The 23,144-nt window shown below is 45.5% G+C and overlaps 1 protein-coding gene across 1 annotated transcript in view; it reads right to left on the minus strand.

Moving 5' to 3' along the window:
* VPS13C (vacuolar protein sorting 13 homolog C) overlaps nucleotides 1–23,144 on the minus strand; it is a 2,437,235-nt gene that overhangs the window by 1,684,412 nt on the left and 729,679 nt on the right. The window contains exon 32 of the mRNA XM_086955811.1: nucleotides 15,097–15,213. Coding sequence (XP_086811937.1) covers nucleotides 15,097–15,213 — 117 coding nt within the window. The remainder of the gene's footprint in view (nucleotides 1–15,096; nucleotides 15,214–23,144) is intronic.

A 23,144-nucleotide genomic window follows, 5' to 3' on the forward strand; every position in this document is an offset into this window, starting at 1 on the left:
GACGTCATAGAGACACGGCTTCGCTCGCGACTCCGCTGACGTCACCGACGCCTACAAAAGACCCACGCCGGCGTGATGACATCAGTTCCGCCCTTTTTTCCGTGCCATCGAGGCACACGGACGGACCAATGACAGTAGAAATATACATAGTATACACAATACACAAAAGTCAAGGAGAAACACACATAGTGTGAAGCAAGTGCAAGAAAGCAATGGAAACAACTCCTTAACATTACAATATATAAACAATACATTATAGAAACTCTGGTAAAGAAGAGTGGACAACGGGGAGGCGGGTGGGTCAGTGAGGAATCCACAGGCAGATATAGTATCTACCAGAAAAAGCCCCACCAAGACACATCCGCCGCAGCTTCTCTGGAGATCCTCACCGACTCCCTGAGATCCCCGTTGTGCTGATACCACTGCCTGCGGAGGCACCACTGGAGTGCCCTCATGTGCCAGCGTGCATGGTTGACCAACAGAATGCAAGAAGCCATCAGACCGAGCAGGCGAAGGACCTTCAGGACTGGAACGACCGCTCCATTGAAAAATAAAGGAATCATTTCCTGAATGTCGCGAATCCTTTGAGGAGGAGGGAATGCACGACAAACAGTAGTGTCCAGTACAGCACCCATGAAAAGGTTGCACTGGGAGGGCACCAGGTGAGACTTGGGTACATTTATCGAAAAACCCAACCTGAACAACAACTGAGTTGTCTCTTGCAGATGATGGAGCACCCTCTCTGACGACTCCGCTTTGATCAGCCAGTCGTCCAAATAAGGGAGCACAGGTATCCCCGAACTCCTGAGATGAGCTGCCACCACCGCCATCACCTTGGTGAAGACTCGAGGCGCAGTAGTAAGACCAAACGGAAGGACCGCAAACTGGTAGTGTTGCGATCCCACCGTAAAACGGAGATACTTCCTGTGCGACTTCAGGATTGGGATGTGGAAATACGCATCCTGCAAGTCGAGCGACACCATCCAGTCTCCTTCCAGCAGCGCTTGAAGAACCTGAACAAGGGTGAGCATCTTGAATTTCTCCTGTTTCAGATAGAGATTCAAGATCCTGAGATCCAGGATTGGACGCAGTCTGCCATCCTTCTTGGGAATCGGTAAATACCGGGAGTAGCATCCCTGACCCCTTTCCTGTTCTGGGACCACCTCTATCGCACCCCTTCGTAACAGAGTTAGCACCTCCTCCTGCAGAAGAGACAGATGTTCCTCGGTGCAAAACCCTTGACAAGGAGGGTAATAGGAGGGAATTCCCGAAAGGGAAGGGCATACCCATTTTCTACAAGATTGAGAACCCAAAGATCAGATGTAACCGATTCCCAATCCTGTAGAAAATGGGTAAGCCGGCCCCCACCGGACCCACATGATCCTGAATAGCAGATCTAGGGCTGCTTTTCTGAGGCAAGGGGGTTGGAAGAAGGAGGAGGAAGAGGCCTGACGTCCATGAGGACGCGCTCTTTGCTTTCCCCTGTACGATCTGTACATAGAATTTTGCTGCTGCTGCTGTTGCTGCGGTTGACCTTGCCGGTAATTCCAAAAGGAAGAGCGACCAAAGCCCCTGAACCTCCTGTTGGACGAAGAGCCTCTGATCTGGAGACCTAAAGACTTAGCTGTCGCTCTGCTATCCTTAAATCTCTCAAGGGCCGCATCAGCCTTCTTCCCAAAGAGACCAGAACGGATGAATGACGTTACTCCGCATACCGTTACAACTACCTACCATTACAACGCGACCATTACAACGCATACCATTACAACGCATAGCACTTTGGGGTGCTGGATAGTGGTAAGTATAATTTACTATTCTAACTCCAGTCCCCGTGGACCCTAGGGAAGGTGTTGGATAGTAAATTATACTTATTCCCTATCCTAGAGCGCCCCCAGCGCAATGCGTTGTAATGGTATGCGTTGTAAAAGTCGCGTTGTAATGGTAGTGCGGAGTAAAAAATGCGTTGTAACAGGTGCATACCGACCAGAACCATCAAAAGGAAGATCCAGCAAGGTCGCCTGAACATCAGCCGAAAAGTCTGAGGATTTCAGCAAGGCTGACCTCCTAGTGGCGACAGCAGTGCCGATGATACGAGCCACAGAGTCGGCAGTGTCCAGACCACTTTGTATAACCTGGAGAGCCGCCGCCTGAGTATCAGAGATCACTTCCTCAAAATCCTTCCTGCTGGCACCAGGAACTTTAGGAACCAGGACACGCAAAGAATCCATCAGGGCATGCACATATCTCCCCATCACACAAGTGGCATTAGTTGACTTTAACGTCATGCTTGCGGATGAAAAGGTCTTTTTTGCAACCTGGTCTTGTTTCTTTGCTTCCTTTTCACAAGGAACCTGGGGAAAGGCACTAACACTCTTTTTAGAACAGGCTGCTTGAATGACCAGGCTCTCAGGCGAAGGATGAGAAGACAAAAAAGCAGGGTCCTCAGGTGCAACCCTGTACCGTCTCGCAACACTCTTAGAAACCGCAGGAGCCGACAATGGTTTCTTCCACACCTCAATAATGGGATCCGTCAAGGCATCATTAAATGGAAGCAAAGGCTCCACCACGGAACTCGGAGAATGCAAAAGCTCAGTGAGGATATTGGATTTAAACTCTACCGTTGGCAAAGTCAATTGAAGAAGTTCAGCAGCCTTCCTCATAACCAAATGGTAAGGTTGGATATCCTTAGAAGGAGCACCAGAGCCTGAGGGCAACTCCCACTCTGGAGAGAAATCAAGACTTCTTGAATCAGCCAACTCCTCAAAACAGTTCTCCTCCAATTCACCTTCCTCCACATCAGAATGTAAATCCAAGTACCTTTGCTCTTCCAAAAGGCGCTGAGCTTCCCTTCTGGACCTCTCCTTCACACGCCTCGCAGTCGGATCCACCAGTGGCTCCGTCGGATTCGGGGCCGACGCCGGTATCGAATCCGATGGCACAGAGGAATGCCCTCGAGGACGATCTGGAGCGGGTGACGCCGGAATCGGCGTTGACGACTTCGGCGGAGCCGGGAATTGCCAATGCGGCGTCAGAGCCGGCATATAAGGCATAAACGGAGCCGGAGGATAGGAGTGAGGAACTCCCAAGCTGTAAGCCAAAGGACCCATGGGACCCGAAGGTGCACCAGAGGGGTACCACGCCCTTGAGAAGACGCCATACATAGCGTTAAGAAACGCTGAAGGGTCCAGGTCTGGGGCAGGAAAGGGAGGTTGAAAACCCTCAGGACGGTCCTGAGGAGGGATCGGATTCGGCTCTTCAACAGGTGCAGAATCCACATCCTCCCGAGCCTCTTCCTCTTCTCGGGCCGGGGACGGCGCGGGAGATGGATTCGGAGCCGGAGAAGGATTCGAGCCGGAGTAGGAGACCGCCCATGCGACTCCGAAGGTGAGGCCTCACCTTCAGGCTCAGAGACATCCAGAGTAACCACCTTCTAACGTACCTTCTTTGGTGACCTCGACCTCGAGCCCGACTCCTTACCGGAACGACGTCGGGACTCATGTCTCCTCTTCTTATGTTTCTTCTTCGACTTCAAAACATGATCCGAAGCTGACCTCAAAGACGACCCCTCTCGAGAACCAGACCTCGACTACGTCCTCGACTTCGACCTCGCCCTTCGAGAACGAGACCTCGACGATTTCTCTTTCCCAGCCTTTATCTTCGCAACAGGAGTTTGGCCTCTCTCTCCCTCAGGGCCTTCGAGTTCATCTTCCGATATGAAGAACAATCTTCCACATCATGGTCGGAACTCAAACACCAGATGCAGTCATCATGCGGGTCGGTAATAGACATCATTTTACTGCACTCCCACAGGGCTTGAAGCCGGTCTTCTTAGATGACATCGTCGAAGAGACAGGATACAAAGAAGCAGAAATTTGCAACAAAAAGGCAACAAAGTACCAGTTGGCTACAGAGATTCCCGATAACCGTTAGCGTCGACGTCGCGGAAAAAAGGGAACTGATGTCATCACGCCGGCGTGGGCCTATTGTAGGCGTCGGTGACGTCAGCGGAGTCGCGAGCGAAGCCGTGTCTCTATGACGTCCAAGTCCACGTCGGCGCGAGGCTACGAAAAGAATTTCCGAATGTTGCTGACGCAAGGGGGATATTCACAAGGTGAGGAATCCACACGGCAGATGTATCTATCAGAAACATATATACAGTCATGTATACTTTGTATACATAAGAACTAAAAGGAACTGAGAAATCAGTTACAAAAAGCGCTTTCTAGCAATCTTGAAAAAGGTAATGCACCTAAAAATGCAGTTCCAAACATGTTATCAAATAAATCCTTGTCAACAACAGGTACATAAGACACCTGTGATACAAGACAATATATAAAATACAGCAGCACATTTTATCATGTATAGGAAGTTCATGATGCCATTATGAGTATAACCCCGTCCAAAGCAACAGGCCCGGACGGGTTACCGGGTGATTTATTTATATATGACCCCAAGTTATGGACTGACTTCATTGCCCTACTAATGAACTTAATTCTTTGTGGACATTCCGTCCCAGAGTCACGGAAGGGCGCTGAAGTAGTAACTATCTACAAGAAAGGCGTTTGGGAGGACCCTGCCAACTACAGACCGATTAGTTTAATCGATGCTATCCAGAAAGTAGTTGACAGGGTCATCGTCAATAGAATAGGAACTTGGCTTGAAGAAGGGAATATACTGACTCACTTTCAGGCGGGCTTCCGACAAAATGTGGGAACGATGGACCAGGTCTTCAGGTTCTGCGCTATATACTGGAAATCTGTGACCATCATGAAGGGGAATTTATATCTGCTCTTCATAGACCTGAAGAGCGCTTTCGATCTGGTGCCCCGTGATAAACTGTGGAAGGTGCTGTTGGACATGGGGTTCCCGCAATACCTCCTGGAGTTTATTGTTAAACTTCATCAGGACAATTACGCCAGAATCAGATGGGGGAGTCAGGGGCAACTAACAGAGAGGGTGCCTGTGAACAGGGGGGTGCACCAGGGCTGTGTGATGGCCCGACATTGTTCTCCCTCTTTATTAATGGGGTGGTAGACCATTTGAGGGAGGACACTGCTGATGCCCCGGTCCTGGTGGGGGGGAGAGGACACCCACCCTCCTCTTCGCAGATGACACCCTCCTGATATCTAAAACTCCCTCGGGACTCCAGAAATTGTTGGACAGATTTAGTCTGTTTTGCGATGAACGTGGACTGACCATCAATACCACAAAACAAAGCTGATGGCACTGTTTTAAAAAAAGCAAAGAGAATTTACATCACTCTCAATGGGTCGCCGCTAGAGGTGGTGGAGGCATTTGACTACCTGGGAGTCAGGATTAATAACAGAATGAGATGGAACTCCCATGTCGCCAAAATGCTCCTAAACCTTAAAAGAGTATCTGGAGTAATTCTGAGGAACCAGCGAATGTCCGTCAGCAGGCCTATGGCCCCGGCTCTTGCTGTTTACGAAGTGAAGGCGTTAGCCTCTGCAGTTTACGGCTCTGAATTATGGGGCTGCGAGAACACAGTTGATTTGGTTAGAGCTGAGAATAAGTTTCTGAGGGACTTAGTTTCTCTCCCTACCTCGACTCCACTGAAGCCCCTCTTTCATGACATGGGCAAACGCTCGATTTCAGATATAGCTCGCCTCCACCCTTTGCTGTTCTAGGTGCGCCTGAGAAGGACACCAGAACTGGCAAATATGCCTTGGTGTTGGATGAACTGATCATCCTGAATAGTGCAAATAAGATAAAGTGGCTTAACAAACTGAGGCAGCTGGTTATGAATACGGGATTGGCTGAATTTTGGATCTCCCAGTCCCCACCTCCCAAGCAAGCTGTTAAGAAAATCTATTGGGAGTGGGTTCATGCCGAAGAACTGAAGAGCACAAAGTGGGGAGCACTAACTACCCAATTTCTGGAGCATAAGCCCACTAGGAAGCTTGAACCATTCTTAGACTTCATCCAAGTTCCAAAAGACAGATCACTTTTTCTGAAAATGAGGTATGGGACACTCCCTCTCAACAAGTTCACGTAGGGCTGGAAAGGAACAAGAGTTCCACATTCTACCTGCCCAAGTTGCTCATGTTTGAATGAAACCTTATCTCACTTCCTGTTTGCCTGTAAAGCATACCAAAGAGCTAGATCAAGATGGTTAAACCAAGTATGCAGGGAGCTGGGAGTTAGTGACTATAGGGTCGCCCTATGCATCCTCTTATCAGACACAACAGCTCTGTTCATTGTATATGGGGTTGCAAAGTATCTATCAACTGCCTGGCTCACACGTACTATGTCGATAAAAGCAAACAAAGCCGAGAACTTGCCTGCATAGAAAGTGCAAATGTATACTATTGCTTTGCACTTTAATTCCTGTCATCAGGTATTTAAAATTGTACATAGAACTTTTATTGTCTTTTATATTTGTGAATTGGATATACTATTTTAAAAGCAATTTTATGTTCGGAATGTATGTACTTTTATGGTATGCAATATATCGAATAAAGTAATTCAACAACGTATACCAAAAAAACACTCTGGAATTAGAGGTTCGGAAAAAATACACAACCCAGAGAGAAAAAGGGGTATTATGTCGCCAATACTACATCGTAGGTGATTGCCATAAGAAAATGCGGTCTGTCAAATGGTGGCCTAAAGAATTGACACCACAAGAAACAACAGTCATGATTCCTCACGAGATGAGAAATGCTGAAATTAACACGCACATCCTCTCCAGAACACAGGAAATATAGATCAGACAGAACCCCGTATATCAAGAACATCATAGCTTTTCATGGATGATTGCCGACCAAATCAACATCGGCCTTGAGACAAGTTGGACCAACCCTTGCATCACACACCTTTGGCTGCCAACTTACCTCACCACAAAGTGGAGCATGGATAGAGATTGCCTGTATTTGAGGAAATATTCATGTCTACACTAGACACCATTCCTTTACCCTAAAGGAGGAACTCACAATCACATAGCATGCAAAAGCATGCAAAGTATATACTCTCAACTAGAGCAATGCTCCAATTTACTCAATCTCTTCAAAGAACTGAAGCACTCATAATAAATGCGTAGTCCACTCAAGAAGAGAGACAAACTGCACTGAATACACTGGTTAAGAAAAAAACATACATGTGTGTAAATGTAACAGAACCCCAAGAGAGGATATCACAAGAGGAAAAGAGCGGTTAATAGATCACAACCATAGTCCTTAAGAGAACATAAAACGAAGTCCACTCAACAGCTACCTCGCCGCTCCTGGGGCAAAATTACAGAGAACCAACTGACCTCCGCCCTCGCACTGGACCCTCCAACCGACCCCACTGACCCGGACACCGCCACCCGAAACCTCAGACAGTGGATCGATGACTGCGCCAACACTCTCGCCCCGCTAAAGAAGCCCTCCATCAACTACTCCAGCAAGAAAGCCGCCTGGTTCACCGAAGAACTCCAGACCTCCAAACACACATGCCAGATGCTAGAGAAAAAATGGCTCCAAGACCGCACGTCAGACAACCACACTGCCTACAAGGACGCCATTCGCGGACACCACCAACTCATCAGAACAACCAAGAGATCCTCCTTCAAAGCCCGACTGGACAACAACGCACACGATTGCAAAGAGCTCTTCAGCATTGTCAAGGAACTCTCCAACCCCAGCGCCAACACCAACGACATCCCGCCCTCACAAGAACTGTGCGACTCACTGGCCACTTTCTTCCACCGCAAGATCATAGACATCCACGACAGCTTCAACGCACCGCCATCCCCAACCACGACTGACCCCACCCGAATACCACCTGCACCAACCAGCTGACATCCTGGGCCCACGTCAACGACGACAAGACACGAAAGATCATGAACTCCATCCACTCGGGATCACCAGTAGACCCCTGCCCACACCACGTGTTCAACAAAGCAGATGCCACCATCGCACCCCAACTACGAAAGGTCATCAACATCTCCTTCGACTCAGCGACATTCCCGGAAAGCTGGAAGCAGGCCAAAACCAACGCCCTCCTCAAGAAGCCCAAGGCGGACCCCAAGGACCTCAAGAACGTCTGCCCCATCTCCCTGCTCCCCTTCCTGGCGAAGGTCATTGAGAAAATTGCCAACATACAGCTGACCCGCCACCTCGAGGAAAACAACATCCTAGACCTGTCGCAATCCGGATTCAGACTGAACCACTGCACAGAGACAGCCCTCATTGCCGTCACAGACGACATCCAACGCCAACTAGACAACAGCGAAACCTCAGCCCTCATCCTCCTGGACCTGTCAGCTGCCTTCGACATGGGATACCACCGCACACTAAGAACACGCCTCGTAGAAGCCGGAATCCAGGAAAAAGCCCCATACTGGACCACCTCCTTCCTCTTCGACAGAACCCAGAGGTTCCACCTTCCACCCCACCGTTCCAAAGCTACCAACCTCATCTGCGGCGTACCCCAGGGCTCATCCCTCAGCCCGACGCTGTTCAACATCTACATAGCCCCCCTCGCTCAAGTGGCCGCCAACAAGACCTGAACATCATCTCCTACGCCAACGACACCCAGCTCATCCTCTCCCTCACCAAGGACCCATACACCACCAAAACTAACCTCCACAAGGGAATGAAGGCTGTCGGCGAGTGGATGAGGAGCAGCCGTCTGAAGCTGAACTCAGACAAGTTGGAAGTCCAGATCCTCGGCCCCACCCCATCTGCCTGGGACAACTCCTGGTCGCCGTCAATGCTAGGAACAGCACCGACACCCACGGACCACGCACGCAACTTGGGAGTCATCCTCGACTCCTCCCTCTCCATGGCCAAGCAGGTCAGCGCCTTCTCCTCCTCCTGCTACAACACCCTCCGCATGCATTGCAGGATCTACAAGTGGATCCCGATCGAAACCAGAAGAACGGTGACCCAAGCCCTCGTCAGCAACTGGCTGGACTACGGCAACATACTCTACGCGGGGATCCCGACCAAACACCTACAGCAACTACAACGCATCCAGAACGCCTTGGCCCATCTGATCCTCAACCTCCCCTGATGCAGCCACATCACTCCCCACCTCAGAGACCTTCACTGGCTCCCTATCAACAAGAGGATCACCTTCAAGCTCCTCACCCACTCCCACAAAGCACTTCACAACTTTTACACCCCGCCCGCCAGCTCCGCCAGCCTCTCCCTCGCCGACGTCTCACGAATCCAGCGTACCACCTCCGGAGGCAGATCCTTCTCCTTCCTCGCTGTCAAGACCTGGAACACCCTCCCCACCCACTGGCGCGAGACCCAGGACCTGCTCACCTTCAGGAAGCTCCTCAAGACCTGGCTCTTTGAGCAGTAGCAGCAGCCACCCTCCCCACAGCGCCTTGAGACCCTCACGGGTAAGTAGTGCGCTTTACAAGTTCTGTGATTGATTGAAGGACTAAGCTATATAACAGCGAGATCTATAGTATAGAAATAGAATACAAAAGTAGTATTTCTGAGCTATACAATGGCAAACCAATACTCCACGTAAAGTAAGCCACATACCCAGTAAGGGGTATAAACTCTTGAGACTTGGCTCTTCATCAGAGTAAAATCAAAGAATAAACTATCTACACAGCTGTAAATACCATCTGGAGATTTAAAAAGTCACATACAGAGACAAATATCATTATTATATGAAAAAAATAGTGCTTAAAACTTCAAAACTACAAGACATAGCAGAGGGAGGAGATAATCCTTAAACACAAGAACCACAGCCAAGTATACATAAGAAATAAACAAAAGACCTGATAAGGTCAAATTACAAGTGACCAGCAGAGGCGTTGTACTGCAGAATCAGCACAGCTGTCAAATAAATAGGCTCCATCAAAGGGCAAGTCTTTCAAACTCTCCCGAACATTATCAGGAAATCTCGACTCAAGCAACCAATCATGTCTACGGAGAGCAATTGATCGAGCAATTGATCGAGCCATTACTCTGCTAATAGAATCTGTTGTGCCCATTGCCGATTTAATATTAAACTTTGCCATCTCACGGCCATCCTGCACAAGCTGAGTGTGTTCAGCCCTGATCCCTTCAAGAAGGGAAGGAAGCAGATCGTTTATAGAGTCCCACAAAGTATAGTAAGTCTTTCCAAAGACACAAGATGTGTTCAACGACCTCAAGGCCAAACTAGTGGATGCAAATTTATTCCGGCCACACATCTCCAACCACCAAGACTTTATACCTGGCTGAAGAAAAGGAGAACCCTCAAAACTTAGCGAAGCAGTTTGCACAGCAAATCCTTTAGCAGTAGGGTGTCGAGAAAGAAACAGGGTAATCCGGAGCAGGACAATGACAATGAGAAATGGCACGATCAACAGAGATACCCAACATCGGCCTTACCCAAGTATCCAGGAGAATGTCATACAGAGACTCTCCATAAGGTAATAAAGGTTCAACACCTGTGCTACCCTTAAGAAGCAGATCCAATAATGGATCAGATTACAAAGTCACAGATGGAAGCTGCAAGTTTAGTATTCCAGCAGCTCTCTTAACAGCCTCAGCGAAAGCTGCACTAGCCTCCATTGCCATTTGTGGCGGATAAAGAAGATCATTATTTGGAGACTGTTGCAGACTAATGTCTCGTCAAAATGTCGCCAAAGAACATCCTACCTGAGGCTGGCGAAGGCCATCCAAGCGGTCAACGTCACCAGTGCCTGCAGTCTTCTTGCAATACTGAAATAGCAACATAACCAGCCTCATCCTCAATTTGCAAAGGAGAAAGTGAAGGAACTGCAGTGGCTATAAGCGGCGTCTTCGGTGCCGATCGACGTTGGGGCAGCGTCGAATCAATGCACACCACGAATGGTGTCTCTGAGATCAGCCGGTGTCATGGCGGCGCCGTGACCATCACATCTGATGCCACCGTCATCACAACCCCTCAATGGGTTGTGTCCAGTCGGTATAGAGACAAAATATCGACTCCAAAATATCGACTGGACATAATATCGAGTTTTAAATATAGACTGGACAAAATATCGACTGGACATAATATCGACTACAAAAATATCGTTTTTCAGGTAAGTGAAGTAATATCGACTGTATAAAATATAGATAGCAAAAATATCGATTTTTTAATAATATATAATATTTTATAGTGTATTTTTATGTAATAATATGTGTGAATAGTGTGTATTAATGTTATAAAATATTTTATTACATGAATTTTGTTTTTATAATAATTGCGTAATGTAATTCTGTAGCGGGTTGTGGGTTTATAGGGGAATAGGGTGGGAAGTAATTTAATAATAATTAATTAATTAATATATGTTTGTTAATATTTTTAATTAATAATTAATTGATAATTAATTAATATTAATTAGTTAATTAATTAATATAATTTTGAACATATTTTGTATTAGTAAATAATTGTTAATTAATTAATTGTAATTAGTTAATTACATTAATTAGAGTACATTTTTAATATATATAATTTTGTGTTATTTTTAAGTAATTAATTTTGAACAAATAATATTAATTATTAAAATAATTACAGCTAATGTTCTAATATATTTACTTTATTGTTATTGTTAATTAATAATTAATTGGTAATTAAATAATATTGATAAATTTTGGGTAAAGGAGCATTTTTAGGGTTCAGGGTTAGTTTTCAGTTCATGGATAAAGGGGTATTTTTAGGGTTCAAGGTCAGTTTTCAGTTCATGGGTAAAGGGGTATTTTTAGGGTTCAGGGTCAGTTTTCAGTTCATGGGTAAAGGGGTATTTTTAGGGTTCAGGGTCAGTTTTCAGTTCATGGGTAAAGGGGTATTTTTAGGGTTCAGGGTCAGTTTTCAGTTCATGGGTAAAGGGGTATTTTTAGGGTTCAGGGTCAGTTTTCAGTTCATGGGTAAAGGGGTATTTTTAGGGTTCAGGGTCAGTTTTCAGTTCATGGGTAAAGGGGTATTTTTAGGGTTCAGGGTCAGTTTTCAGTTTTTGGGTAAAGGGGTATTTTTAGGGTTCAGGGTCAGTTTTCAGTTTTTGGGTAAAGGGGCATTTTTAGGGTTCAGGGTCAGTTTTCAGTTTTTGGGTAAAGAGGTATTTTTAGGGTTCAGGGTCAGTTTTGGGTTTTTGGGTAAAGGGGTATTTTTAGGGTTCAGGGTCAGTTTTGGGTTTTTGGGTAAAGGGGTATTTTTAGGGTTCAGGGTCAACAAATAAGATTTAAAAAAATTATTTTTATTATTTTCATTTATTATTTAATTATTATAATTTAATTTAAGTCGTTTTAAGTATATTTTAGTAATTAAAATTTAATATTAATTTAATTTAACACTGTTTTTAATAAAGTCGATATTTTTTACATCTATATTTTTGTTAACGATATTTTGTACTCGATATTTTTGTACTTACCTGTTTGTAGATACAAACTCGATATTTTGACTGTCGATATTTTGTCCACGATATTTTGGCAAGTCGATATTTTGTCCCTCGATATTATTTCAGTGATCCTGTCCAGTCATCATAATGACTCCAGGTATGGAGTTGAGGTCCTCGATAGCAGAGCAAAAAAATATGTCTACATCTGGGTCATAGTCACCCCGGCGCCAAGATAAGGAGGGAGGCTCACTGTCGGCTCCTGCGAGACATCATCCAGTAAAGGAATGGGAGGAACCAGCAACAACGTCACGACTTCATGAGGCCAAAGACCTCCATGACCTCAACCCCATCCATGGGATTTCTGCGACGTGGATGAACGACGTCCATAGGAACGGCTCCTTGAACAGGCCCGCACAGGATCTTTAGAGCGGGAACAAGATCGCCTAGACTCTTATCGGGAGATCCGCGCTGTCAGCAACTTCATTCGCCTTTCCAACACGGACTTAGGCTTCAGCCTCTTATAGGTGTTGCACTACTCCAAGTCAAGGTGCTCTCCTAAGTAACAGATACAGATGGAATGTGGTTTTGTAGCTGCCATCTGTGGAGTACAGGTCTTGATTGTCTTAAAACCCAAAGGCATAGGCACACTGTTCCCAGGTGCAAAATGGTGTTTAAGTAGGCCAAAAACAGAAGGCCTGAGGAACTGCTTCTCTGGACCCGCATTGCAGTGTGGAAAAGAGCTGATGTCAGATCTGGAGAGGACATCACCACGGAGCCATAAGACGTTGTCCCCTGGCGGGCAGAGGTACTGTTGAAAAATTTCCAGATCCAGTCTAGCGCCTGAGGAGAATTCAAAGTTAAGGACCCTGTAGCTAGATGTCTCTATCAGATGTGTATGACTGTGAAAAACTATCTTGATGATGTTGGAGTAGGTACATGACTGAAGAGTGGGTTATATGGTGTGAATAACTTTGGGTGACTGGCACTGTGGTTTGTGGAAGTGTGGCTAGTTGCATTGTGGTGTTTTATAAAGTGGGTGTGTTGTGCAACTTGCACTCTACATGGTTTGGAAAGTGTTGAGTTTCACGTTGTGTTCCCTACATTACTGGTGAAGTAGATCTGCTGTGGGTATCAATGTTTCATGTGGGTGAGTGACAGGAGAAGTGAGAAGTGAATGGACAGTAACATGGTTTGTGTCTTGAAGTAGCAATACTTCTCACATGGATGTGATCCATGTGCCACACCGACCTTGTGGGTGGATGACTGTGTGTAGTTGTTAGATTATTGTGTTTTGGTATGAGTGCAATTGGTGCATTTTCATAATGTATGAAAAATTGGAGTGAAGAGACGGCAGCATATATGCTTTTTATAAAGTAGATATTTTGAATAGTTGGCATGATGGTATGTTTGGGAACTGTTAAGGGTGTCTCCTAGGAAACCTGTGAATCCCAAGGTACTCCTATGAACTGGAAACTTGAGGGATGTGACTTTCATGCATACCAGCACGTTCTCTTACCAAGAATGTCCTGCCAACATCCACGTTTTGATTCAAAAAAACTTTTTGACCATAATTATGTAGCAAAAATGTTAGGCACTTCTAGCCAACAGCATAAATATCCTCATGCATTCCCACATATTTCCTGATAATTATGGTATCCTAGGTGTTTGTGGATCTAACAAACTTGATAGGAAAATAATAAGATTTTGTATTGAAGACCTCATTTACACTACATTGATCTCATAGTCCCAGTTTTGACTGTATCACGTCATGGACGATAAGTACATCCCAACAAGCGAGGTACTGTTTGCATTGGGAGAAGTGTGAGAACACTGGGTGAAAGGATTTTTGTGGATACGGGCAGATTCCAGTACTTCCCTCAGAAATGTGGGGAAAATCCATTATTTTAGACAAAGTTTGAAAGTTGCCGGGCAGTAGGAGTAAGAAAGCTGTGGAATCCATTAAAAGGTCTCTGGTATAAATTGGCCACAGGGGCAAGAAATTACAGATGAAAATATCACTTCTTTCTATCTTTTCCTACCGATTTCCATTATGTTAAAAAATTAGTTTAGTTCGGAAAGTGATCTGCACAAAAGATCTTATGCTGTATTTGGAATTGTGTCCAAGAATCTCGAAGCCTCTGTCCTAGACCTATTAGGGTTACCTGGAAGGATAGATAGAGGAGTTTTAGATATTGGCCATCATACATTCTTTCGCCCTGGCCATAAAGTGTTTCACCTCCCTCTGTGTAATGGCTTTGGGGTGCATACTGTTGCAGGAATCACAAACATTGATGTCATGGTCTGAGCCCAAACACTGTAGGCAGATATCATGAAGATCATTGTTGGACTTGCAATCAATGCAGGGCTTAAAGACCGAATTCTTTGGAGGACACATACTTCAATGTATGAAGAAGAAAAAAAATTGCAACATTTCCGGATCTGAATTTGTGACACGGAAAAAAAGGAACTGTTATAGCACACAATTTGGGCCCTCTCTACTGCCAGTGACATCATGAGGCTTTCAGATGCTTAAGGCCTAATGGAGGCGGGCCCTCAGCTGGCGTTGGATGAGCTATTGCAGAAGAGGTTCCGGTCCAGACTGGGGTCAGAGGATGTTCTCAAAGTAGAGAATCTCCAGGTAGAACTATCCATCAGAAACAACGTTGTTATGAAAAAAATTCAATAAAAAGATATTTCCAAAAAATGAACATAAAATGCTGAATTGTTAGTCTCCAAACAAGTTGAGATATTCATTGGGTAATGCATTATAAATATTAAAGTACCTTCGATCTTGATTTCAGCAATATGCTTTCTAGCATCACAGACATTAATAATGAACGCTTCCAGCTTGGCAAATAGTTTAAAATTAACAATTTCTTTATCCGTGGAAATCTTCGTTGCTGGTGAGAAAAAAAGGTTATTGCGGGTTACAATTCAATGACTGGAAAGACTACCGATACATTTAAACACGTTAATAATTTAGAAATTAAAAAGCACTGTGCTTCTGCTTGTAGGTCTGTTCATTTAAAATGATAAACAATTACATCATTTGCATTACTAACAAACATGTATTATATATTTCCAACTTGTTAGAGCAAATCAATTAAAAAAAAATAATAGCCCAAGACTAACACTGTTTTCCTGTAAACTATCTCTAACAATAACATTACAGACAATAATACTGTACACTTTATTAAAATGATAGAAAAAAGATTCACAATTTGTTCTGAAATAGCTATTAAAACCCTTAGTTAAATGTATGCATCTTTATTTATCAAATTATCTTTAGAGGTAACAAACACTAGTTTAACATAAGGTATTACATTTAAAAAACGGACTTGTGGAAAACATAAAGCATGGCAGTTTCATTAATGATTCTTTACCGCATTTACCAAAAGCCATATTGCTAAATATTTCAAGAGCAATCCCGAGATGACTTGGATAAGGGTACTAGTTCTTCTTCTTCTAGTTCTTCTAACACCATACAAATATAGTTTTGTAAATAAAAAAATCTGTCCGTAAAATACGTTCTCCATAGAGGACCAGCCGGTTGCTATGGAGAAACAACTAGACAAATACGAAGGCTGGGCCCGTAGAAACAATGTACACCTTCTTGGGGTCCCGGAAAGAACAGAGGGACCGGCTGTGAATCTCTTCATGGAAGATCTAACCCTGAAGCATCTGCAGCCCAAGAGACTCTCGGACTACTTCTCCATTGAACAGGCACACCGAGTTCCAGGGGGGCGACCTAAACCGGGGCACCCCCACGGCCAATCATTGCGCGAGTCTTTAACTACAGAGATCGGGACGTAATACTTAAGACCCCACGAGCCAATTGGCGGTATTGGCAGCTGCCCCCCACTGCCAATACCGCCGCGCTGCACCACCTGCTATGTCTTTGCCGGCTGAGAACCTCACAGCCCTGAAGGCTGTGATGTCATCAGGTAGGCAAAGACATAGCCTGGATGCCCAGTCTCCACCCCCTGATGGCGTGGAGATTAAGTTAGCCCCGGGCGTTTTTAACACAAGCCCGGGATTGCTAACGTCTCCACGTCAATCAGAGAGTGGAGGAGGAGAGCTTGCTGTCGTGTCACCCCTCCCAACTCGTCACAGGGCGAGGTGAGACCCCACCCTGTGACGAGTTGGGATAGGGACCGTCTGCGCAGACTCGGACTTCTTCCCGCGCATGATTTCAGTAGGAGAAGAAGTAGCAGCCATTTTCTAGACATAGTGACGGACTGTCTTTCACGCTAGCCGACGAGGTCAAGGTCGGAGCGGGGAGCCTCTGAAGGAAAGCGGTCTACCGGTCGTGCCCTGCAGCAGCAGCCTAGTCATCCGTTTTGGTTGCAGGCTGCCAAGTTGCTGTCCGACAGTCCGGGCAGACCGGTCACCGGAGAAGAGAGTGAGACATGTGAACTCGGTCAGGTAGGGCCCCACAGGAGGGAAGTTTTTAATTTATTTCACAAATCGCAATGCATCCTAATTGATTAAGCCAGAAATGATGTCACAGTCTAGACGTTGTCTGTCTTCTAAGATGCCGCGGCGCTCTCCTCCCCTGTCATCATTGCTGCCTGCAAACTCTTCAGGTCTCAGGCCTACAGTTATGAAAGGTGCATATTAGAAATACTGGTGTTGAAGAAGGTGTAAGGATCGCTCTTTAGAAATGGTGAAAGAAAGGCTCAGGTCAGGTGCAACGATGATGAAAAGTGCAGGGCCCGGCGTTTGTTACTGGTGCAAGATGTGGCTGTGGTGAAAACGAAGTACACGTTGTAATGGAAGGCTAGTAGTGATGGTGAAAGTGAAGGGGATGGTGACTGGGGACAGGTGCAGGATGCAGTTATGGTGTAATACTGGTGTTGAAGAAGGTGTAAGAATCGCTCTTTAGAAATGGTGAAAGAAAGGCTCAGGTCAGGTGCAATGATGATGAAAGGTGCAGGGCCCGGCGTTTGTTACTGGTGCAAGATGTGGCTGTGGTGAAAACAAAATACACGTTGTAATGGAAGGCTAGTAGTGAAGGTGAAAGCGAAGGGGATGGTGAGTGGGGACAGGTGCAGGATGCAGTTATGGTGTAAAGTACAGGTAATTAAACAAGAAGAATCCTACTCAGAGTGCACCCCTCAGGGATGAGGGACACTCAGTGTTGTGAAGAATACCCCTCACACACCAACAGGCCCCTTGGTGTCATGCTTCATCATCGGGGTCTTCGCATCCCGCTAGAGGGATGCGGCGTGCTGCGACCAGCGACTACGCGGGAGCACTGTCGAAGTTGACTATGTGTGGTGTGTGTTAAGTGCAAGTGATGGTATATTGGGAAATGTGAGTGAAGGGTGTGGTGAGAAATTAAAAAGTACCTGGCTAGTGGGTTCTATGAAAAAACTTTATTCAAGACCCCTAGCTGGTGCTATTAAAAAGAAGTGGAGTGAGAATCCTATCTCTATACTCTACCTCCCCCCATTGTTACCTTTTGTAAAGTACAGGTAGCAAAGAAAGGCATCCAATGGGCTAATGACGAAAGGCGGATGGTGTTGGGTTGGTAAGAACTAAGAAAGAAGTTCAGCATTTGATGATAGTTGAAGAATAACACTTGAAGAAGAGGAAAGACGTGGGAGTTATCTAAACATTTTCTTGAGGAGTTTGAGAGTGCATAAGCAGGTAAAGGTGACATTTTAACCTAACTGGACATCGAGATTTGATTGTTGATCACAATTCCTATGTTCCTTGGCGAATTCCAGAGGGGGGGGGGGGTATTCTCAAAAGATGAAAACTGATGTTTTGTCAGAGTTGAGCTTCAGGGAGTTAGTTTTCATCCAGTTTGTGACTTCAGACATGCAGTAGGTGAGCTATATCTGGATTTTGGAGGTGTCGTTGGATAGGGAGAGAATGAGTTGAATGTCGTCTGTGGTTGAGTTAATGCGGAGTACATAGAAGTAGACTATTCTGGGGAGTTGGGCCAGGTAGATGTTGAAGACCATGGGGCTAAGCAAGCAGCCTTGGGGGATGCTGCAGATAAGGTTGGGGGCAGAAGATGAGTGTGGGGCCAGGCTGACCTTTTGGGTGCATCCAGTGAGGAAGGAGCTGATCCTACGGAGTGAGGGTCCACATATAAGGGGTGGGTAATTTGCCTTATACAATGCCTGAAAAGTTGGGGCAATGTGCACGCCCCGGGTATATGGGTAATGGAAAAAGCTCATAATTTATGGTGTGGGTGGTGGAAAGTATTAGTTGATAGCATAGAAAATCATTTACACTAGCAATTCTTTCTTCCACAGAGCAAGAAAAGCTTTTGTTTTCATTCTGATACTCTTTAATGTTAACCTCTAACTTTTCAAACTCAAGATCAAACCACAGTACCTTTGCTGAGTTGTCTACGTAATTAATTATTTTCAGAAATATATGGGAGTTTTCAAAATTAGTTGCCCTTTCTGCTCAAAGAGAGGTGCGTCAAGTGCCAACTACTTCTGCTGGGGGTCCTAATGTTTCTTTAGGAGGCATAACGTCCTGTATAATATTAACAAACATTCAGGGCTAACGTGCCGGAACATGATAAGAAATAAATCAATGTTCCGGCATTGCTTATGTAGTGTATTCACCGTAGCATACATATTTTTTAATCTACACACTAGGTACTTTCCTGTGTAGTTGAGTGGGGGAAACAAGGCTCAATTGAATAGGAGATTTGAGAAAGATAAAAAACCGATGCAGAACAGTCGGGTGGCCTTAGATATCCAAAACAAATGGAGCTCTTGTAGGAAGGCTCCAAATTTAGGCATTCTCTGTTTGGTGTTAACAATGAGGTCTTTAGAATGGGAAATCAAGAGCTACGAGTTTCACAGTCAGTGAAATCTCAGGGCTTAGTCTTTTAAGTTGCATGATATTTGTGCAGTGTTTTTAGGTATTTCCGCGGTACTCCGTACACTTTTTTTTACATAATTAAATACGTGTTAAAAACTGTAAATACACTACTGCTGTTGTTTCCCTCTGAGGCGGAAGCCGGAGGTCTGTTTGTGCTCCCTTGCACCTCTGCTACAATTTAACTTGCTAAAAACGATTGAGACACGAATTGTTTTTAATCCTTTGTATATATTTTAATAGGTGCGCTTTTATAGTACTGTCTTCCCTAAGGCGAGATTACTTCGCCGAGGCTCGAACTTCCCTTCCACAGCGCCGCTGTATTCAGGCGCAGGGAAGCTTTGCACTTTACTTGGCCGCCATCTTCCATTGGGAAGGCTGGCCGAGAGCTCTGCGCCCCTCCCGCCCTCCCAGGGTATTTAAAAGGCGTTTCTAGCAATCGCCAATAACTGCTGTTGTTTCCCTCTGAGGCAGAAGCCGGAGGTCTGTTTGTGCTCCCTTGCACCTCTGCTACAATTTAACTTGCTAAAAACGATTGAGACACGAATTGTTTTTAATCCTTTGTATATATTTTAATAGGTGCGCTTTTATAGTACTGTCTTCCCTAAGGCGAGATTACTTCGCCGAGGCTCGAACTTCCCTTCCACAGCGCCGCTGTATTCAGGCGCAGGAAAGCTTTGCACTTTACTTGGCCGCCATCTTCCATTGGGAAGGCTGGCCGAGAGCTCTGCGCCCCTCCCACCCTCCTCCCGTCCCGCCCAAAGTATGAATAAAAACAACAATATCCTCTCCTATACCCGTAACGCACTTCTGGAAATTTGCCAATCTCACGCCCCGCTGTGCACCAAACTCGATGTATCCCTCATGCAGTCGGTACCACATACACAATGTTCACACTGTCACATTCCCTCCGTGTTTATTAACCCAACTATGGATGCCAAATCCTTAGCTACTGAGGTTGACACGCATGTCTCCATGGCACTCATTAACGCGCGCTCCCTGAGCAAACACTGCCAGGAAATAGCCGACCTCATTAGCGACTTTAATCTAGATGTGCTCTACATCACAGAGACATGGTCCGATGAGGCATCTGCCCCTGACTATGTCACGGCAGTCCCTCCAGGCTATAGTGCCTACCGGCAGGACAGGCCCATAGGAAAAGGAGGTGGGATAGCCATCATAGTGAGAGACCAATTCAAAGTCCGTTGCTCGCCGATTCCTATTAACTCATGCGAAGCCATGCATTTTAATATAAAACTGACCCCCACCTATAATTTCAAGGGAATACTGATTTATAGACCCCCTGGGACCAGATCTGCGTTCCTCGCAAATCTTAGCAATATCACGGAGTCCATTGTTACAGAAGACTCTACTACGATTATGGGAGACTTCAATTTCTATCTAGAGCTTCTCAGTGATAGGGATACCACAACCCTCGTATCAGACCTAGACATAATGGGCCTCAGACAATTGGTCACGACTCCTACCCATCAGGCAGGCCACACGCTGGATGGAATTTTTACAAATGTGGAAGGACTGTGTATTACCTCAGTTCTCCCTATGACCTGGACAGACCACTCAGTCATTTTTAGCAGACTCACCATCAAAGACCCGCAAAGGAAAAAAATAGCCCCTGCGAAAAAGGGTACGTTCAAAGCATGGAAGGACATCAATCCTAATGAACTAACGTTGCTTCTTAATACAACAACCCCGGAACTATCCACCGATCCCAACACTGCAACCAACCAATTCCAAAGGTGGTTGGGTGAAGCCACGACTCAGCTGGCACCCACCAAATCACTCTCTAAAAATAGAAATGCGCCTAAAGCTCAGTGGTATACAACTGAACTAAAAATCCAAAAACAATTAACCAGGAACAGGGAAAGACACTGGCGAAGAACTTATGATAGTGAAAATAAGGAAATATATAAGAAAGCCCTTGCCACTTACAAAGCTATGATAATAGCAGCAAAAAAAGATTTTTTCACACGCCATATAGAAACTGCGAAAAATTCCAGCAAACAGTTATATCACATTGCCAAAACCCTCGCCGGAAATGCCCCGGATCTCAACCCACCCCCATCGCAAACACTATGTGATGCCTTATCGGAGTTCTTTTTTGAAAAGGTCAACGATATTTATCAAGCCTTCAACTCAGACCAGGCTAGTAGTAGTGCTACAACCCCCACGATTACTCCCAAAAGTACCATGACTTGTTTTAGCCCCCTCACCACTGACCAAATCAAGAACATAGTAAAAACGATTAAAGCTGGCTCAGCTCTGGATCCATGCCCAACTTCCGTGCTCGCTACTGTACCAGACACAGTTACCCCCATTATCACCGCTGTCTGTAATACAATACTGACATCTGGATCTTACCCTGACTCACTAAAAAATACATTGATCAAACCTCTGCTCAAAAAGCCTGGTTTAGATAAAGGTGAATTAAAAAACTATACCGCCCTATAGCAAGTCTCCCTTTTCTAGCCAAGGTTATAGAAAAGGCTATGAATCAGCAGCTATCAGCCTACATAGAAAACAACAATCTGCTGGATGATACGCAGTTCGGTTTCCGCAAACATCATGGCACAGAAACCGCCCTCATCAAAGCAGCTGATGATATAAGAGTCATCCGCGATCAAGGAGGAACTGCTCTGCTAGTTCTCCTGGATCTTTCAGCTGCTTTCGACACGGTTGACCACAAGATCTTGGTCGACCGTGTCGAGAGGATGGGCATTCAGCTCACGGCTAGGGACCTTCTTGCTTCCTTTCTGGCCAACAGAACCCAGGCGGTTACACTGGGCCCTTCCAGTCAGCTGACCTGTTGTTACCGTGTGGGGTTCCCCAAGGCTCATCCCTAAGTCCGACACTATTTAATATATACGTGTCGGACCTTGCTAGTGTCATCAAAGCACATGGGATGAGCCTAACCTCATACGCTGACGACACTCAGTTGGTGCTGGCTATAAAGGGCGATGGACAGAGGGTGGCAGAGAGATTCCAAAGTGGGATGATTGCTATCGGCGAGTGGATGGCAAAGAACTGCCTGAAGCTTAACTCCGATAAAACGGAGGTGGTTATCTTTGGTAATCTCTCGCCAGTCTGGTCAGCAGCCTGGTGGCCATCGGCCTTAGGCACACCTCCCTGCCCCACGGTCAAAGTCAGAAACCTAGGTGTTACTTTCGATGACCAGCTTAACTTCATGGCCCATGCAAACAAGGTGGCAGCTAACGCCCATTTCAAGCTCAGAATGGTAAGAAAAATTACACCTTATCTACCAGATTCAGCAGCCAAAACGTTAGTCACCTCCCTAGTTCTGACATCGCTAGATTACTGCAACGGTCTGCTGCTCAATGCTCAGAGCAGAGTTACCAAAAAACTACAGACCGTGCAGAATGCTGCCGCTCGCGTACTGTCAAAAAAACCTAAATTTGCACCTATTTCGGATACTTTGAAAAACTACCACTGGCTGTCCATCCACAACAGGGTAACATTTAAATCTCTGTGCACAGTCTACAAATCACTACAGGATCAAGGACCTCGTTTCCTCAAAAAGCAACTGATTCCCTATAACCCACCGAGAACTCTACGATCCACCTCTCTTAACCAACTAGTGGTTCAACGCAGCCGAACAGCTTCTTGGGGTGATCGCCGCTTCTCAATCGCGGCCCCTAGACTTTGGAACACCCTACCTAACCACATAAAAATAAGTCCCACACTTCTTCAGTTCAGAAAAAAACTGAAAACGTGGTTATTCAATCAGTAATTCACATCTCCGTACTTCCTGATCATGGTGAGACATCAATGCATTTTTAGCGCCGAGACGCCCAAGGGTAATTGTACGCGCTCTACAAATGTCATTAATAAATAAATAAATACCCATATTTTTTAAATATAGTGTAATACAGTGTTTTTTCGATTTTTCATTTAATTTTTTTAAAGTACCACAGTACTTCCTAGGTAGTACCGCAGTACTCTGTAT

This window comes from Lissotriton vulgaris, chromosome 2_1, assembly GCF_964263255.1.
Source record: "Lissotriton vulgaris chromosome 2_1, aLisVul1.2, whole genome shotgun sequence".
Classification (NCBI taxonomy): domain Eukaryota; kingdom Metazoa; phylum Chordata; class Amphibia; order Caudata; family Salamandridae; genus Lissotriton; species Lissotriton vulgaris.